At 40.5% G+C, this 20,726-nt stretch overlaps 1 protein-coding gene across 1 annotated transcript in view; it reads left to right on the plus strand.

The window, feature by feature from the left end:
* Positions 1–20,236, plus strand: part of ephb6 (eph receptor B6) — a 33,229-nt gene extending 12,993 nt beyond the window's left edge. The window contains exons 3-19 of the mRNA XM_026317444.1: positions 1,514–1,786; positions 3,484–3,653; positions 3,741–4,036; positions 13,443–13,598; positions 13,969–14,240; positions 14,473–14,554; positions 15,262–15,386; positions 15,477–15,639; positions 15,983–16,097; positions 16,203–16,258; positions 16,767–16,883; positions 16,986–17,233; positions 17,387–17,605; positions 17,696–17,845; positions 18,256–18,440; positions 18,555–18,713; positions 18,932–20,236. Coding sequence (XP_026173229.1) covers positions 1,514–1,786; positions 3,484–3,653; positions 3,741–4,036; positions 13,443–13,598; positions 13,969–14,240; positions 14,473–14,554; positions 15,262–15,386; positions 15,477–15,639; positions 15,983–16,097; positions 16,203–16,258; positions 16,767–16,883; positions 16,986–17,233; positions 17,387–17,605; positions 17,696–17,845; positions 18,256–18,440; positions 18,555–18,713; positions 18,932–19,037 — 2,892 coding nt within the window. The 3' untranslated portion in view covers positions 19,038–20,236. The remainder of the gene's footprint in view (positions 1–1,513; positions 1,787–3,483; positions 3,654–3,740; positions 4,037–13,442; positions 13,599–13,968; positions 14,241–14,472; positions 14,555–15,261; positions 15,387–15,476; positions 15,640–15,982; positions 16,098–16,202; positions 16,259–16,766; positions 16,884–16,985; positions 17,234–17,386; positions 17,606–17,695; positions 17,846–18,255; positions 18,441–18,554; positions 18,714–18,931) is intronic.
* Positions 20,237–20,726: the final 490 nt, after the last annotated feature.

Below are 20,726 nucleotides of genomic sequence, written 5' to 3' on the forward strand. Positions count from 1 at the left end.
GCATTTAAAAACAAAGACATTAAAAGAAAATAAAATGTAAAAGTACATTAAGAAAACAAGGATGAACAATTATTTGAAGGCAGCAGTAAACAACAGTGTTTTCAGTCCTGATTTAAATGAGCTGACAGTTTGAGCAGACCTCAGGTGTTCAGGAAGTCTGAGCATAGTAATTGAAGGTTTGGTTTTATCTGCTGAGAGTCTGAAATATTTGTCTCTGTATTTTTCTGCCTCCTCACTCTGCAGATAGTGACAAAACATGATTTCTGAAAATACACCCTGATGTTTACTTTTCTTCACGTTGGCAATGTTGATCTGTTGGTCAGTCAGTTGACCACTTTGGTCCAGGCTGAAATATCTCAACCAGTATTTGAATTGCAGTGAATGTTTGTCCTGACATTTATATTATACTACTAAATTATTTTTGGTCACCCCCTGACAACTCAACAATCTCTTCACTTTTTCAGTCAAATATCTGAAAAATTATTCCATGTATTGGCACAAAGATGCACCCCACTGACTTGTGCAATCCTTTTCTTCTACCGCCACCACGAGGTTCACATTTGTGGTTTTGAATGAAATTGACTGAGATGCATTGCCATGAAATTCTGCACAGAATGATTGGTGATCCCTTAAGTTTTTACTTGGCAACATGATCATATCAAGAATTTATTTTGTCTTGCAAAATTTATGGCATTCTTCCATCTCAGCCGTACATTTTTAGTGGACCGTGAACATGGCACAGTCAGTACACATAATCAGCATGTTATCATTGTCACTGTTAGCAGGCTGGTATGCTAATGTTAGCATGGCATTTAGCACAAAGCTCTGCTGTGCTTTAGTACAGCCTCTTAGAGATACTAGTGATACTAGATATACTAGTGTGGCTGCAGTACATTGTCATTTTTTCAAGCACCACAAACACACATAATTGTTCTCAGCTGACATTGCTGGATAATACCATGTTCACTTCAATGTGGACGTTTGTCTTGCTTTATATGGGCCAGGCTCTAAAATTATAACACTGATGGCTGAATATTCTACAAATGGAAAAACGCATAGAGTTATGTTTCTAAATGAAAGGCTCAAGAGGTTTAATTAACTGTTTTTTAAAAATAATTGATTGCCTAATTAGACAATGGAAAGTCTATATTGAAATGGAGTACAAGGACACATGGATGACCTACATCATGTGGACCGAACCAACTTTTCACCTGTGGATCCAATAGTAATCTGTGCTTTATCAGAAGAATGAAGATGTCAAACAGTTTGTGTTCTTAGTTAAGGATGGGACCCATCTGTCAGCAACACCACCACTATGCTCAATATTTATGTCAAAGCATGTGCACCATCTATTGAGATAAAAGGAAGTTTAAAAACTGTGGATGAACTTTAAACATATGAGGCTATCAACAGTTTATACAAGCTGAGTCTAGAGGTACCTGCTTAAGATCATGCTTCTCTTTCACAAAGTTGAGTTTACACAAGCCCATAACATTCATTTCGTCTCTCTCAGTGGGATGAGGTCAGTGTCCTGGATGACCGTGGGAAAATCATACGAACCTTTGAGGTCTGCAATGTCAACCAAAATCCCCGTCTGCAGGACAACTGGCTGGCTACCCCTTTCCTGTACCGCCACTCGGCTCCACGGGTGTTTGTCACGTTGCGTTTCTCAGTGCGTGACTGTGCCAGCCTGCGATCACCATCTCCCACCTGCAGAGAGACACTTACCCTGTACTACAAACAGGCCGACTCCCAGAGGGAACTGGAGAGGACCTGGGTAGCTGAGGTGAGGACAAAGAACCGGACTGTGATGTTGTAATTACCAGATTCTTGTATTTAATCATGCTTTTACTTTGTGCAAAGTTCCAGGCATCATTATTTTAATTGATCCCAATGTGAGACATTAAATGAAAATGAAGTAATGTAGAAAAGAGCTCTGCCTCAGACTGTGTGAGCTAACCGCTATCAGGCATAAATAAGACATTTGCCAGCTTTTTGCAACACGCCCGCCCCAGTTTGAATCTGGAGCATTGTGGTAAAACAGTCCCTCATTTCCAGCTATTTATAAAAACCTCATCAAATGTCTTTCCTTGTTGGACATGCTGTCTGTCTGAAAGTAAAAATCAGATTTATTGGTGAACGTGGAGCACCCAGCCTTGGTGCACGAGGGGTCCTGCAACCAACAGCTTTTTGTACGCTCACACTTACTCTGGTCAAAGATTTACAGAACATGAAGTGCTGTTATGTGGACATTCACAGATCACTAAATTAAAATGTGTGGCAGTACAAACTCACGCTTACTTTAAATTATCTATTAACTAAGACTTTTTTTTAAGTGTTAAGTAGATGGTACAACCTATAAATGACCCGTTTGAAGCTTTGTAGTACTTACTAAGTTTCACACAAGTTTAGTTATTGATTCACCAGTAGCTGCTGCAACCCAATCCAAGGACTGTGCATGTTAATCCTAATATGCTCAGGTGCAGGGACTCCACAGATTATTTATTTATTTATTGTTTGCTTGTTTTTTGTTTGTGTGTTTAAAGTTCATTTAGTCACCACTGAATTAAACAGGAATGAACTGCTCTGTTTTTCTCATGTTTTTGCCTGTAACTGTAACATGGTAAAATTAAAATGTCTTTGTTGTTATGCTAATCTTTACACCAAAACAGCAAAACCTCTCATCATGCCACGACAAGGAGTAATTGCACAATCACCCTGATTATTGTTTTGCTTTCCAAAAGGAGCCATAGAAATTGATGGCCTCCCCAAACCACGCTAATGTGAAGCACATGCTACAGTTTACAAAATGCACACACGTGCCTCTGTGGTCTCCAGAAATGTCACTTCTGTCCCCACTAATTACATCTTTAGGGCGTAAAATAAACAGCAGTGACCAATTTACACTTACTGAAGGAAATTTGCTAAACCTCATGTATTGAAGCTGATTGTCCAAATATGTTTATTTATGCAGTTTGGATTTTACTGGACATGTTGAACCACTGAGCCTGAGCTGCCTCAGCTACATGCACAGTCACAATCAGTCTCAGTGGGTGGGGTGCAGTATTTGTATAGATGAATGCATTTCTTTTTCGGGAACTGAGATGTTTTCTACAAAGGCAAATCAAATTCTGATGAGGAATCGAGGGGGAGTCATAGAAGAGCAGGAAGCAGAGACTTAAGAACAGGCCTCCGCTGGGACAAGCGTACTGTAGATCTAAGTCTGTTTACTCTCAATACTAAAACTGTCTGGGGAAAAATACAGTTATACTTGTCTTTCTAGTTGTCAAGTTCTGTTACTTTTGTTTTTTTGTTTGAATTAACGAAATGTATATTTTCAGTTTTTATTCATATGTCAGCTAACTTATTTCAACTTCCACAGATTTCTCCTCATTTCATTTTTTATGTCCTGTCAATTACCAATTTACTCCGTGATATTTTGTTCCTCACTGTCTCCCATTCACCCTGCTCTCCTCACTGCAGCCATCCAGTGGGGAGAAGGAGACCAGGGAGGGCTGGGTGAAGATCGACACCATTGCGGCTGATAAGAGCTTTTCCAAGGTGGAGCCCAGTTCACCCCACCAGTACCAACCCAACAGATACAGCCGCATTAACATCAAGACACGCAGTTTTGCCCCCCTCACACGCAATGGGTAATCATCATTGTACTTTGTTGTTCATTTTTACTAAAATTGTCACTCCCAGTCGTGTAATTTCTCTCCATGTGACCCTTGTTTCAGATTCGTGCTGGCTATCGTCGACAGTGGAGCTTGTGTTTCCCTCATGGGTGTGTCGATCTTCTACCGCCGCTGTCCAGCCACCAGCCTCTATTTGGCATCCTACCCTGCAACTCCCTCAGGGGTAGAGCCAACTGCCTTAGTACCTGTGAGTGGGACATGTGTTCCCCACAGTAAAATGCAGGGAGGCACACCGCCTCGCATGCACTGCAATGCTGAAGGGGAGTGGATGGTTCCTGTAGGAGGATGTGTCTGTGACGAAGGCTATGAGCCAAACCTCAATGGATCTGCTTGCTTGGGTAAGTCTGAGGAACACCGATGGTGTGCTGATCTGGATGGTGTTATCTGTTTTGTGATAGCATAGAGAACAACAATAATTAGTTTACTGACAGAGTGACTGGACATGTGGTGGATAAGATGGAGAGTGCATTTTGCAAACAGCCCAGACTGAAGCACAAGAGATGGCTTGTTGTGAATATGCACAGCCTGTTCTCATTCCCAGGGCATCAAGTACTGATGCTTTGTCAAGTAGCTCTGGTATCCCATACAGATCCTAAAGAGTGTATCTTGTTTAGTGTGAGATGCAAGGGGGTTTCAATAGAGTGAAGTGTTAACTCACTCACTCTAGTGTTTGACACAGACAGCAAGTGCTCCGAGCACGTATAGACAATGATGCGGTAGAGGAAGAGAACAGATGATGATGATTTTAAAAAAAAAAAAAAAAAAAAAAACACCAAACTTTCCCAGAGGAGAGCTGGGTTGGATTCCAATCAATAGTAACACAATTTGGTCAGTAAATTTCCTCTCTACAATCACAAAGTAACTATTCAGGACCATTTCATCTAAACAAAAATTTTTTTTGGGCCAAGCTTGACTTATCGTCAGAGTTCTTTTTGGTATTTCCTGAGACATCTAGCATCTGGATCAATTCTGAAAGGAGCTGCTGTCACTCTGGCACGCATCTCGTTTTGATATATAGAGCAGATGGAAATATGGCAGTAAGGCTGGGATGAGAAGAGGGACATCGATATTGTGTCTTATCCATTCAGTGAATTTATACTCATATAGGTATTGCACATATTGTCTGTCATGAGTATTTACAGAAATACTTCAGGAAATATATGGGGATTGTAGAGCCAGATGGGCTATATTGATCATTTACTGTTTATGTAGTATCAGTCTAATAAAAATGAAGAGAAAGAAGAGGAAATACAATAAAATATAAAATCTTTCATCTGAGTAATGAGATCAGCAATTGCAACGCTGGTCAAAGCATTCACACTTCTTTAAGTGGGTGTAAGTAGGGGAAAAAAAAGGAGAAGAAAAATTTGAGAGATGTCCAGACAGATTGGAATTGATGTATGGCGAGAGCTGGAGGAGGGAAAGAGGAAGAGAGCTACAGTTTGAGGGACGTGACACATTTAGGTCATGGCGATGTAATGGCCACTCGTCTGTGAACAAGTGACAGAAACCGCAGGGGGAGGGGAGTAGAGCGATGGAGGGGAGAGCGAAAGATATGAGGATGCAAGTTAATAACTTAAAGAACTGAGCAGGCAAAAATTTGGATGCTTGTGTGAGTCTGCGAGTGCGAATGCGAGTGTCGTGTTGTGATGTTGCTATGTGCTTCCCACTCTGGTCATATATGCATGAGGACTGTAAATGTCAGGATTACAGTTGCAAAAAACAAAACCTTAGTCTACCAGGAATTTCATTGGCCATACTTGCTCAGCTTCCTCACATGGGGCTCTTCAGTCTAACTAACTCCAGCACAGTTAGTCTTCCAATCCTGCTAATTCAGCTGTGAAATTTGCTCATGCCTTTGTGCTTTACACCTTCACTCAAACCGCCGCATGTGTTCGTCTGCATTTGATTGATATTTACTGACAAATCTCCCCTCGAAACTGCAAAGCTGTCAAAGCCAAGGGTTTACAGTGACTGTCGTTAAATGATCTAATACATTGTTGCCCACGCTGCTCTGGCTTTTTGTTCCAAGTCCCATTTGATTATGTTTTGTTGATCACTTCACTGACTAATGATATGAATTGGCACCACTACATTGTTGTCCTCCCTGGGTCCATGCGAAAGCTGAGAAAAGAGGCAGATGGTTAACTGGCAATGCAGTCGTGAAGAATTATTGCCAGTATCATGGCTGATCCTTGTTCTCAACATGAAGTGGAGCACTAAACTTTCAACCTTTAGAGCCTATGCACTTCTTTGTTGGTTCGATTGAGCACCAAAGCCATTCAAGAATAACACAAAGTGAGCAAATGATAGACAACGCTCCACTCTTAGACATTGGTTGAAAGCTGTAATTAAAGACGCAGTAGTCTGCAACGTGTTCGTTTCTGTTCTGTTTCCAGCACTTTGAACACCTCAGAGAAGAAAAATCACTTTATCAAGAAGTTAACTGACATTTATTCCCAGTTAGTGCCAGTGTGTCATTATAACCTACACGGATGTCCTTACATAAGATGTACTTATTGAGGACAAATTATTTATTGTTTTCACAATTTCACTGAAATGCTTTTGTGCTATTCATTATTTAAATAAATCACCACAATGTAAATGAGTGCTGTGTGATATCTATGCGAGAATACTTCAGAGCCCCCCTCCGCCCAGTCTCATGTGAAAAGGAATATCGGTGTTAAATGATTACAGTTAACTACACACAGCTCTAATAACTTTCTAATTTTAGATTCAGAGGTAGTCCACAATGCATTTCTTTATTTATAAGAGTAGACTATTACGACAAGGATTGGACTCTAAAATCATTACAATGTGACTCTTTTGTCTAAATAGGTATTTTTAGCAGTGCTACTATAGCTGCACAACTTTTGACAGTCCCCCCCAGTCGATCAGTCCACCACTTTGGCCTGGGTTCTTATGGCATTTATGTGCAGACATTCATTGTTTTCAGTGAATAAATCCTCCTGACTTTGTTGACCCTGTGAATTTTCATATCACCACCATAAAGTACCAGTTTTTTTTCATGTTTTCTTCAGGATAAGTTGCAATCACTTCAAAAGGTGCCAGGGCAATGAGCTGCTATTCATGCAAAGGACCTGGCATTTAAGCCCAGTAGGCCTACTCCTCAGTGTGAAACAAATTTTAAAAGGGACCAACACTCCAAGGGGGAAACTTGAGAATAACTCAACTCAAATCTGCTCAGACACAGGGACAGCAACAATAAGACAAGGGCTGATTGTGTTCAGTTTGGTTCCTGCGGAAATAGAAGCATGATGTTGTTCACAATTCAACTCCACTGAAAGAATTTAAAACAAAGCAAAGAAAAAGGTGATCGTCACAGTCTCCAGCTTCCCAATTTCCTTTAAGGAACAAAGAAAAAGCAAAAAAAAAAACTCTCATCATCCATCTCCTTCTCTCTCTACTAATTTGTAGATAATATCTGTGCAAGAGGAAATTAACTACTTCCTTGTTGTACACTGTAGTACTGCGGCTACATTAGAAACAACTGTCCAGTCAGAGAAAAGTAGAATATTCATAGAGATACACCTCCATGAAGACCAGAAACTTTTATATCCATAGGCTTTATTCCCATAATGCATTAGGAGGAAGTTAGAGTTTGGTGTCTTGCCCAGGGACATTTTGGCATTCAGACAACATCAGACGGATTGAACTGTGCTCTATCATCTCAGTTAATTCTGCACTGTGAGAGCAGAAGGAATTTGATGCTGAAAAATCACATTCCGTCTACTTTTTCTGGATTGTATTCAGAAAATTGATGCCTGATTATTGTGATATGTCAGACTCACCACAACAACACTGCTCCATTTGGACTGATGACAAATTAAATACCCAACTGAAATAACGCTTCATCAAAATTACAGCCAGCATTTTGGCAGACAGACATTAAAACATCATTCTTCTATTATTTATAAAGCTGTTTATCTAGAAAAGCTTTTGGCTTCTGTATGATTACTATGACATTCAAAGCTCAGTTTCTGAGATAAACTTGTCTCCAGTCTTTTGAGAAAGAGTAAGGACAGACGCGGGCGACAAAGAGCAGCTGTCTGCTGTTATTTTATTTTCCCGACAAACGACAGAAGGATGTTTTTCTCCTTTTGACATTTGCATCCAACACAGGAGACACAGAGGTGGAGAGCACAGACAAAAACACAACCAAGCATGAGACACAATTACACCTGTTCAGTCAAATGTGAAACATTCTTAGTTTTGGGCTCCCTCAGTCGGTCCTCTCTGGTCACACACGACTCTCGGACATGCATCTTCCCTGTGTTTGATTCCACTGGAATACTAAAGTACTGACAACGATTTGTAGCAACCTCTCCAAAGGGCTTTGAGTTAATTTGAATCCATATTAGTAAATTCTGTGGCGTGCAACTGTGTTCTGACAGTGAAATATTCATCACATCAGATTGTCCTGATTTGTCAACCAGCATACTCACTTTTAGCACAGACACATCGTCTTACTGTCCCGAGGCGTGTAATTGTGGGAAACAAGAACATTTGGCCAGGGGAGGAAAAATGGAGGTGTGACATTTTTTTGAGTTTAATCGGTGACTCTCTGGTCCTAAAAAGACACTTTTCACCAAACGTCATAGATATTTGTCCTCAAAGCAGAGGAGCAAGAGGGGATTTGTTTCATGTGTTCGGTGAGATTATACAGTGGTGCTTTTATTCATCACAACCTGTATGACCAAGAATACACATATTACTAATGTTGAGATTAAATTGCTTTTCCAAAAGCCAAGCTTTGAGCCAAACTCAGTGGAGTGTAATGAACCATGAGATACTGTATTGACTGTTGGCTGGACCTCGCTGTGGGGGAGTATGGCAGTGATGACAAATAAGCCTGAACTACATTACATCAGTTGCCTGCGGAGGATATTAAATTAGCATGTGGATCATCAGCACAAGTAGTTTAGTGATAAGAGTACTGATGGATTAAGTCTTTTATCAGGCTTGTTTTAGTCACAAGGTCTTTTGCATCCAGGACAGTAGCCAGAATCTTAGAGCTACTGAGGTCAGAACTTCCCAAGTGCTGACAGCTTGACTAGTCAACAAAAAACTACTCATATTAGATAATGACACTAAAGACATCATCACGGTGTCCTCAATAGCAGCTAGAGTCTGGTTTGATTCTACTGTCAGTATCATGATGATGAGGTAAGATTTTAAAAAATGAAAAGGTGAATAGCGTGCTCATGAAACTTCAAAGAGGCAAGTGGAGGACAAAAGCACGCAAAGGAAGAAAAGAAGCAGTTCACACCCTGAACATTGCAAAAGTTTAGTGAGGCACGGCCCTGGCAACATCCACATGATGAAAACCCAGTCTCTATATATAGACACACATTAAATTACCCCTCCACTTACAAATATGTAAGTTTGCATTTTGCAATCTCCTAATTGTAGCTGAAGTAGTGTAGTGTAATTTTGTGCACACAGTTTTCCTCTAATATTGGTGTTTACCTGATGATGACCCCGAAGAGCTAAAGGTTTGTCATTAAACCTTTGAAAATTTGTAATATTAAGTGTATTGGCTACAATTTTGATCTTTTTCCTTAAGATTTTTGTAAAGGTATTGGATCTGGCTAAAAAATGTGTAGATTTTATCATCCCTTAGAAAAGAAAATAAATTATTTTCTTTGACATTGCTTATTTAAAGCTTGCCTTTTTGCTGCAGGGTATTTCATGGGCTGTGAAAAGCTATTTGGTTTTAAATATGGCCATGTGTTTTTGGAGCTTATACGAGAACACGATTCAGTGTCTATCTTTACAGGCTGCATCGAGCAACAGAATGTAGAGAAACTGAAGGATGGAGGGATGCAGCGAAAGGCATTTACAGACTGAACCATGTGTACCCATATCTCCTGTTGTGTGATCGCATCTGTGATCGAGAGTGTGTGTGTGTGTGTGTTATGTGGAATGTGTGTGTCAGCGAGGGAGAGAGAGAGAGATTATGCTGTGAGCCAAAAGAGGGAATGAGCACATGAAAGAGGGAGAGAAAGACAAAGAGCAAAATTGGGTCACAGTCCACAGTATTATATTAACATCACGTTACTCACCTCATTTCTGTATTTTTTTTTTCATTTATATTTATCGCTTTACTAATTTTTGTTTACAATTATAATTATTTTTCTATGGACATGATACATTTTCTTTTTGAGTAACATTCACCACGCTAAACTTCTTTTGATTTATCTATTAGTAGTACAACAAAATGTACTCTAGTTTGTGGTTTAAGCACACACCAGTAAAACAGTAGCAAAAGTGCACATAGATATATAAAAAATATATGTACAGAGTTGTAGTACTTCATGATTATAATACCTCTAAGATTTCTGCTTAAAGTTAGACTCATTGATAAAGTAAACTGGCACATACAGGTCACTTGACTTCCATCAGTTTCGTTTGGTTACCAACTTAGAAAATAATCAGTGATCTGTGAAATGTCAAAAAATAATGATAAAATCCTCAACTCATTCTGGGAGCCATGATGATGTATTCAGGCAATTTGCATTCAGCTGCTTGTTGGGCGTAGCAACAAGCAGTCCAAAATCTAATGGTATTTGATTTATGATAAAATAAAATAGAAACAAGCAAATCATCTTCACATTTGAGAAATCACAACCAAAGATTTTTGGGGGTGACCTTTTTTTTTTGTTTTTGTTTTTTTTTGCTTGAAAAATCAAAGAATAATTTTTACATGACATGAACAGTAGAAGCACATACATTTTTTTAGACTGGATAAATCAATCAAGGAATTATTCCAGCACTTATTCTGAAAACATGCCTTATTTATTAAGTCCTCCTTAATTCCTCAGGTGCACTGCTGTGAAGGTATGTATGTCTCAGTTCCTAATGGTCATGAATGGTTTACTCTATAGCTGGGTGGGTAGCAGAGTGAAGGCAAGGTTGGATGGAGCTGGGGGGAGGTGGGAGTTGCAGACCAGGCAGGAGGACAGAGGGCGAGCGCTTTCATTTGCTGTGGTAATCAGGTGGATGAGGAGTTGAGTTGTTGCTGGAAGTCCTAACTTCCTGACAACAAAGTCATGTTTCCTGTCAGAGCTCTAAGAGAACACGTCTGGTAATGTGCAGCTGGGACATAAAAGATGGAGAAAGCTATATTCCCCTCTTCCTCTGTTGTCACTCTCCTGCTGTCTTTTCTTCTCCTTTTCCTCATATATAATCCTACTGTTCATCCTACAGCTGTCTTGTGCTATCCATCTCCATGTTCACTTCATCCCATTCTCAAGTTAAATCTCCCTCTGTGATCGCTCAACATCCTTTTTATTCTCTCTCTCTCCTTTTTTCCACTGTTCACACCTGTTTGAAAGCAAAGTCAGCTCCGAGACAAGCGAGAACACAGAAAACCTTTTATCTGTTTATTATTTCTCTCTTTTACATCCTACAGTACCTTCTTATCCTCCTGCCCCCATGCTGCTTCAACACCATCTAGTATTCACACATGCAGAATGTCAAAATTCAGACATGTTCTTGACAAGGTTATATAAATAAGATCAACACACATCCTCTCTTACACCCCAGTTCATTTTTTAAAAACATATGAGAGGGTCATTGTTTTAAGCTACTAGTTCGGGTGTAGTCCGGTGTACAGTTTACACACTCCAAGATGCAAGAATCCCTCTCCGTATACAAAAAACACACACACTCACTTAACTCAGTTAGCTTACAGAAAAAGGGAGCTCTTTTTGAACCATGCTAATACTGCTTTAGGTGTCCATACACACACATATACAGAGAGTGTGAAACTGGCAGCAGAACAACCCGGAGGCAGTATTTGCGTCAGTCTCAGAGTCCTGCACAGGTCACGCACTCATGGCCCTAGCAGGCACAGCACAAAGTGAAGTGTGTGTTACCTTGACCTCCATGCACAGCTGTACTGCTGTTGACATTGGCAATTGGCACATTTCACAGATTTTCCATCCATAAATTCAGCCTGCAGGTTCCAGTGGTATTTTTAATGTGTGTGTGTGTGTGTGTGTGTGTGTGTGTGTGTGTTTACGTGTGTGTGAAAGACTGAGGGACAGAGAGAAATAAGTCTGACTGCATTGGAGTTAAATTGATACTTATAACAAATGTAAAATTTGGTATGAGGGGACATAATTAAGGATCGGTAGTGGTCGGATAATCGTGACATAATCATGAGGGACTTATCTACTGTCAGTGTATTAATTCACAGACATTAACAATTTACTAATATAGTGTGTCCTCTAGTAACTCATCAACTAGTAGTATATAGACTTTGATTCTGAGTTATTCAGGAATAACTCACCAACAGTCCACTCAAGTGGACTCCTTAGTGACTCCTTAGTAACTGCTTCCAATGATGTGTGCCGTGTTGTAAAGTGCTGCCATATTTTTAAGAATGTGCCATTCGATTTCTGGTTGTACATATCATTATTATTGTTTTAGTACAACGATCCATCATCCTGTACATCACTTGTTTCTAAATTTGGGGATTTTTCAGATAAAAGAGTAAATATGTATTTCTGAACAGAAATTTCTACAGCGTTTGCCATCCCTTTTGAATCTCAGAAAAAGCCCAGAAGTGGAATCAACTTGTATGCTCATGGAAATGGGCCATAAATGTGACGGGGAGGCAGATAGCAGGTGTGAAAAAGCTCAGGAGTAATTACAAATGTTGGGATGTGGTTCTTACCTGCTTATTATCTGCGAGTTTGATGAAAAGATTGATGCAACTCTCATTTTGGTATAGTAAATATAACGTTACAGCCCTCAGCCGGTTAGCTTAGCTTGGCGTGGAGACTGGAAACCAATAATAGCGTGTGTCTATCCAAAGCTAAAAAAAAAAAAATCCACATAGCACAACTATAACTCGCTACTTCACGTGTTACATCTTGTTTATTTAATCCTTCCAAGAAGAGGAAACCTCCATATAATTACTGTTCTAGGGGGTTATAGTTGTTACCTATTTGGTGCTGGTGGTACGTTCTTATCTTACCCACAGGAAAACAAATAAAGGTCACAGACGCTGATATGGAGTCAGTCTGGTCATTTTCAACTTACGTGTGTCACTGTTGGTTTTGCTGCTCTCTGCCACTTCCTCTGTAAACACAAGTAAATGACCGTGCAGGACAAAGCCAACAACAAACAACCGGCTGCTGTGTTTCAGATGAACTTTTGACTCAAAGTGAACCACAAGCCTGAAATTGATGCTTTACCCAAAAATTGTTTCTGCTGTTTGGCCAGGACAGAACCTACAATAAAATGAGACAAATTATTCAAACTGTATGTTTCCCATGTCCACGTCCACTTATCCGGTTGCTCTGCAGCGTTCAAGCAAGATATCATAAAACTACGTGTATATATAAACCTCTTTGACAACTGAGCAAAACTGCATTGCAGATAAAGGCAGTGTGTTATAGCAGAAAGATTCAGGACTTAATGGGACATTTAGTTAAGATTGTTATGTAAACTGATGCTACAGAGATTAAAAATGAACTGTCAAACTCCACCGATGACCTGAAGAACTTAAATTTCAACCACAATTCTCACTTATAAGTCTACTTTTAGTAGTTTCCCTCTCTCTGGTAGAAATTGTCTTACAGTAATCAGTAAAATCGGCACATATAGGCAATGCTACATAGCTTTGAAATCAGACTTCATGCTGTCTCAAAGGAAGCAGTGATCTCTTCATTTATGTGATAACAAATTCTGTCTCTTCTTGTCTGTCTGCAGCCTGTTCTGTGGGTTACTTCAAGCCAGTTTCGGGTTCCACTCCCTGCTCAGTGTGTCCCTCCAACAGTAGAACCAGCCAGGAGGGATCAAATGTGTGTGAATGTCGCAGCGGCTTTTACCGGGCGGCCAAAGACTCCAACTCTTCTGCCTGCACAAGTGAGCTTTGTCTGCTTGTTTGTTTATCCCTGGCTCTGTGGGATGTGTTCAAGGGGCCTCAATGGAGTCATTTATTCTTTACATAGACCAGAGAACCAAGATGTCAAAATCCATCCTCTTTCTATCACAGTATAATGGAATTTTAATTACACCTGCAGAAACCAGTATTTACTTTCTGTGCCCACTTGACTTAAATTGCATCACTGCCTAATTCTGGTTATTAAACCCATTTCATTACTTGGTTGAACACCGTTTGTCAGCATGGAACTTCTTTTATGTCTTAAACATTTTATCAGATGCTTCCATCTAAGTGTAAACTAGTTGCATTATGAATGTTAAACCCTTCCGGTTCTCTCTTTTTTCTCCACAGCTCCTCCATCTGCTCCCGTATCTCTGTCCTGGGAGTATGAGAGCGGTAATGGCGGGGTGTCCTTAAGGTGGCGCCCTCCACTGGACATGGGAGGCCGCAGTGAAGTGTGGTATGGGGTGGTGTGTCGCATCTGCCCATCAGCCACCTCCACCAACCCAGCGTCATGCTCCTGGTGTGGGGAGGGTGTCACCTTCAGCCCCTCCCAGACAAATCTGAAGCAAACCAAGGTCACCCTCCACAACCTGCTGACCAGAGTCACTTACCTCATACAGGTAGTGTGGAAAACCTAATGACACAAAAAGCCTACAGTTTTCACCATGAAAATTGCAACTGCACACTAAGATTTATTATTTATCTTGGCTTAGCTCAACTAAATCAGAGCTTTCCCATTTACTGGTGTTTAACTGGCTGCACACCAGGCTTTTTTTTTTCATAGTGAAGCATATAATAAAAGAAAACAGAAAGGTTTTGTGTGTCACATTTGTGTGTTCTTCTTATTGACAGGTGCAAGCCATGAATGAGGTGTCAGCTTTGAGTCCCTTTTCTGCTCGGTACACAAGCATCAATTTCACTATGAGCCAGTCAGGTGAGCACAGGACAGAAAGGATGGAAAAAGATGAGATGAAAGAGGAAGAGATGCTCTGATGATGATGATGTCTGTGCAGACACAATGTGTGTCCTTTGTGTGTGCCCGCCTGTCTGGGGTTTCTCTCCCCCTCTCTTCCCCTCTTTTTCTCCCTCTGCTCCATCTTTTTCTGCTCCTGCTCTCTGGACAGGAGGTTGCTCGAGGTTACAATATCCTGTCACATCCCATTACAGTCACTGTGGAGAAAGAAAGGGACAAATAGGAGATGGTAAAAGAAAAAAGACAATAGATGACAGTAAACAAAGCAGGGGGAGAAGAACAAAGTGCACCACAGTACAATTTTCCAAGAAACTTCTCAAGATGGAGTAAAACCTCAATGAACATAAATGATCTAAAATCGTTTTGTGTTGTTTGATTAAATCAGTGGAATATTGGAATGTTCCCTTTAACCAGTCTAGCCAGTGACTGTAACTACATCCTGCTTGGTGCTCCATAAAAACTCCCACTCTATCTTCATGCTCTACTAACTATCCTCCACAGGCCCTGCAATGCTGCCCCCTTGTGGCCATGGTCACTTCAGCACAACTTTAATCATTCTCACTTCAGGCAGATGGGTATTTTAGCAGCAGGTTCACATCCATGTCATCAGGATTCTCAAAGGAAGGTTCAGTCTGGATCAGCCATTAGTCATCTGTTGTCTCCCACAGTTCCCAGTACAGTTCCCATGATGCATCAGTTGAGCCGTGCCCCGGATTCCATCACTCTCTCATGGCCTCAGCCAGACAGACCCAATGGAGAAATCCTGGAATACCAGCTCAGATACTATGACAAGGTACATTTAATGAACACATGTGCACACACATCCATCCCACAGTGACATATGACAAGAATCTTCAGGATGTCCTTTTTCTGTGTCCCTCAGGGGTCGGATGTGGATAGTGCAGTGAGTGTTTATAGCGAAACCAACACAGTCACCATCAGCTCTCTGATTCCAGGATCCATCTACGCCTTCCAGATCAGAGCTCGCAATGAACGAGGCTATGGCCCCTACAGCAACACCATCTACTTCACCACGCTGCCTCTGGGTACAACACTTGTGTAATAACAGTGAAAGATGGTTTGATTTTTTTGTTTTTTAATGATAAGCTTCAGTTTATTTTAATCTAATGTTGCTTATTTCACCAGAATACTCATTATCAATACAGTACATCAACATATCTACTCAATATCAGTACTGCTTTTCAAAGAGCTCTTAAAGATGAAGACTCGAAGTTAAATTTTAAACTTGGGGTTATTCTGAAATTCTGTAGTTGAGTGCAATAATTATTGAAGAATCTGCTTTAAATGAAGATAGAACGTCTCATTTTAGAACAAAATCATAAAAGTAAAGCATTGATTTTAACCAGGTTCTTATTATCGCTCTGACAGAGGAACAGTCACAGCAGATCCAGAATCGACTGCCTCTGCTGGTCGGCTCGGTGATGGGTGGGGCAGCGTTTCTCCTTGTCGTAGCAGCGATTGTGGTAGTCGTGGTATTTCGCAGGTGGGTGGGTAATGTATACCCAGGGTCTGACATTTGAGGTAGATTTTTTTTTTTTTTTTCAAATCATGTGCACATTCACACATTTTATTTGTTTTTAAATGGCAGTAAAAGGAGGGAGAGTCCGTACAGTGACAGACTCCAGAGGTACATCAGTAACCGAGGTAAGCAAAGGTATTATTTCTGATTTAATAATTTATAATAAATAAATGTATTAACTGTATTTAGACTTAAATCACTTTTTTACTTTCTGCAAAAGGTATTATAACAGCAGATGTAGAAGCTCTGACTAACAAAGTTGGCTTTTATTTGTCTCATTTCATTATTCAATATATAATTCAATAAATATTTTTAAAAAAATGGATCTAGATATGAAATAATTGATTTTAAATATGTTTCCCCCATGGAAACAAATTCCTTTATTTTACTCATTTATGATAGATAATCACATTGAATGGAACAGTCCTTATTTTGAAATAAAGCTCAAATTGCCATGGGTATGAATTATTCTTATTTCTTATACATTTGTGTGGTTTATCCTTTACTGTGTAAAATATGGGCTTTGTCTTCAGCATCCCAACGTAGAACCATGATAACAAATCTGTGTTTAACCATCACAAACAAAGGAATAAAAAGCAAGACTTTATTCAAAAAAATTCTTTTTAATTCCAGGTGGAGTAAAGTATTATGTAGACCCATCGACTTATGAGGACCCCAGTGAGGCGGTCAAAGAGTTTGCCCGTGAGATAGATCCTACTCACCTCAAGATTGAGGAGGTGATTGGTGCAGGTAGGCCTGGCACTCCTGTTTCTTTCATCACTATAACTATCATTATAGTTATGTGAGAACTGTCAACACAGTATAATCTGCTGCACCTCCTCTTCACTCCAGCGCAGTTTGGCGAAGTTTCTCGGGGCCGTTACCGTCCACTGGGTCGCAGGGAGGTGCTGGTAGCTGTGAAGACTCTTCGATGGGGGGCATCAGACAGAGAGAAGGGGATGTTTCTCAGTGAAGCAGGGGTCCTGGGACAGTTTGACCACCCTAATGTACTGAAGCTGGAGGGTGTGGTCACTCGCAGCCCTCCAGAGAGGATCATCACTGAATTTATGGAGAACGGTCCCCTGGACGCATTTCTGAGGGTGACAAAATAATAAGATATCCACTACCATCATCTTTGATATGTTTTTATTGACTGCACACACCTCTCAACATTTTAACCATATTTTCCTCTTCTGTCTTGTTTCCCGGCACTCTGTCTCTACTCTCCATCCTCTATCCTGCTGTCTGTTCAGGAGAATGAGAGCCAATTCAGCGTGCTCCAGCTTGTTGGGATGCTTAGGGGAGTTGGTGCTGGGATGCGTTACCTCTCAGAGAGAAACTTTGTCCATCGGGACCTGGCAGCCAGGAACGTGCTGGTCAACTCCAACCTGGTCTGCAAGGTGTCTGACTTTGGCCTGTCCCGACTCATGAGGGGCCTGGACCACAACATACCTACGTATACTGCCTCACTGGTATGTACTGTACTTTTTTTCCCCCAAACCTCTTGATTTGTGATTCCAGAGTTGCGTATGTCTTCACTGTCTGTTTTGGTCCTCCAACAGGGCAGTAAGATTGCTGTGAGGTGGACGGCACCAGAAGCTTTTCAGCATCGCAAATTCAGCTCAGCTAGTGATGTCTGGAGCTTCGGCATATTGATGTGGGAAGTGATGTCATATGGAGAGCGTCCCTACTGGGACATGAGCAATCAAGAAGTAAGTATATAAGTATAGTCTGAGCAGAAAAAGTCATAATAAATCCTTATTCAGCAAAGCAGCAGAAACTCTTACATTAATATTGTGGTGTTCAATATATAATATATGTTCCTGTGAAATTTAGTAGAATCAAAATGTAATGTCTTTAAACACTGTATAACTAAAGGAAAGTACCAGGGCTTAGATAAATACTCAAGTAAATGTACATTATACTGTTTGTCTCTTTTTTGATTTAGCAGACCCCTTTAAATGGTGATAAAAATGCCAGGAAGCTGGAATTTGCATAATGTTATCTTAGTCACTCTTCCAGGCCCCAAGTGTTCAATGACCTTTTATGTAAGGCAATTGCACAAGACTCCTCAGACCATCTGGTCTACTTATGTCTCAAGTCTCTCTTGTTCTTTCTTCAGGTGATGAAAGCAGTTGCAGACCAGTATCGTCTCCCTGCACCAAACAACTGCCCCCCTGCCCTCCACTCTCTGATGCTTCAGTGCTGGCAGGCTGATCGAGGGGACCGGCCAGGCTTTGACTCACTCCTGTCCTCGTTGGATCGACTCATCAGGCACCCTGCCTCCCTCAAGGCAGAACCAACTCGGTGAGCGTCAGCTTCTGGCAAACACGCGTACAAAACCTATCAGAGGCAGCGGGCGACAAACAATCTGCTATTTTTAATGGCTGCGCTCATTTTCTGGCATTTCCACCTCTACAGGAGCTGCTCTCAGCCGCTTCTGAGCCCCACCCTCACAGACTTATCGTCAGTGACGACAGTCAGTGATTGGTTGAACGCGCTTCATATGGAGAGGTATCAGGATGAGTTTGATCAAGCACAGCTGGACACATTAGACAGAGTCAGCAGGCTCACCATGGAGTGAGTATACATGTTTATTAATGTAACATCAAGAAGAAAACTGGTGTCGTTAATGTGGGGTTTGTTTTGGATTTTAGTGTGAACCAAGCAAGTTTTGATGTCCTGCCTTTCTAAAAGCTTTTCATTTGTGTTAGTACACTTTAAAAATCGCCTGATGCATTCACCAACACACCGAAGTGCTGACCTAAACTCCCTGGTTCATCTGTTCTATCCTTCAGTGATGTCCAGAACCTCGGGGTGAACCTGCTGGGACATCAGAGGAAGATTGTCAGTGCCGCCCAGCAGCTCAGGGCTTATCTGACGCACGGACAGGTGGAGGTGTGAAAGCCACCTACAGTACAAGCTGTGCTATGGACATCTATGGTTTTCATAACCCTCTGCTTGTTGTGTCTGGTTTCTGCAACACTTTATGTTCATGGAGCACATTTTAAGCCAGAACAAAAATTACATTCACCTTAAGGTGCCACATGTGTATTCTGATAAACCTGTCACTACAACCAGAAGGCATGAAAAAAGACTTTTTATCGCAAGTGACTAGAGACAAATAACAGAAGAGAGATGCACTATGGGAGCTGGAGTCCAGGTCAAAGTGAGGTTAAGGAATTGCTGGGGGAGAAGGGGGACTTTAAAGATCCTTCAAAGTTGTCCGCTTTGTTGTTGTCTGCCTTCTTCCATCTTCATCTGCAGTCTTACCTCCAACCTCCTCACCTTCTCTTCCCTCCTCTAACCACTGTTTCCCCCTCATCATTGAGTACAAAAATACTATAATCATACTGTACCTTTTGTTAAAACACTTATGGAGACTTCTCCTCACAAAGAATTGCGTGAAGACAATCAAAGCATTTTTCTAAGATTTTTGAGTTATTTGTAAAAGATTATCACTTCCTCTACACTTGAAACGACAATGCTAAAAACTGTAAAATGCTACAAAAGAAAACAATTTTCTACCTTGCAGCCTATGGTTTGCTTTATTAGATCCTGTCCTTAGCTTTCAGATCAGTGTGCATTTTGTCCAGTGTTTCAACAAAATGCCAACGAACACAAATAAGTACAGCAAACACTGAAGTCAGATATGAATCACTATGTTGAATCTGAGAATACAAACAAAAGATTTTAACAATTTTGCTTTTAAAGTCATGTTTTTCCTGTTTGAAAGACATATCCAGGGTCTGAGAACAGCCCTGTTCGTACAGCTCACTCTCACTGATGGGCCTCTTAGCAACAGCACAGCTCATAAATTGTCAGACACTACAAATTTCACCTTTTGCTGCCAACACAACCATCATCTGTAAGACAGAACTGAACACCCACCTTAAAGTGTGTGTTTCACACGTCACTTCTTTGTGCTGTTTGCTAAAGTAAAAAAAACTTTTTGAATGTGTTTAATGGGAATGACAGACAAAATCTGATCTGATTTACGCTTCAAGAAAGGTGGAAAAATGCTTTGTATGTACCTGTTGTCTGAAACACATGTACTGTATATGATGCTGTGTTAATATGTATATCAGATGTGTGCAGGTGTGCGTGAGATGTGTTAGTGTTTACTTGTATGAGTGTTCACAACAATTCCATAATTGTGCAAATTTGTAAAATAAATATGATTTTATTTAAAAAAAGATATAGATATACATATATATGTATTTACTTATTTTTATCTCTGCTTAGGCTACTGGCTTGCGACCTGGCCCCAGATAAGCGGAAGAAGATGGATATTTCCTTATTTTACTAAGTGCTATGTAGTCAATATAATTGTTTATCTGGCAGTCTAAAAAACATATGATAAAATTTTAGAAAAATCATTACATCAGCTGTGAATTGCAAAGAGAAAATCATGAAACAAGCCATACTTCATCAAAGGTGTAAACATTTCTTCTTTCTTTCTCCATTCATTATCTATACTAACTTATTCCTATTTAGTGTTACGGGGATCTGCTGGAGCATTTTTCGCAAAATGCAATCAACGGAGACTGCACCGCTTAAAGTCTCAAATGATGTCTCGATGGCCTCCTCTGC

Source organism: Mastacembelus armatus, chromosome 16 (genome assembly GCF_900324485.2).
Source record: "Mastacembelus armatus chromosome 16, fMasArm1.2, whole genome shotgun sequence".
NCBI lineage: Eukaryota > Metazoa > Chordata > Actinopteri > Synbranchiformes > Mastacembelidae > Mastacembelus > Mastacembelus armatus.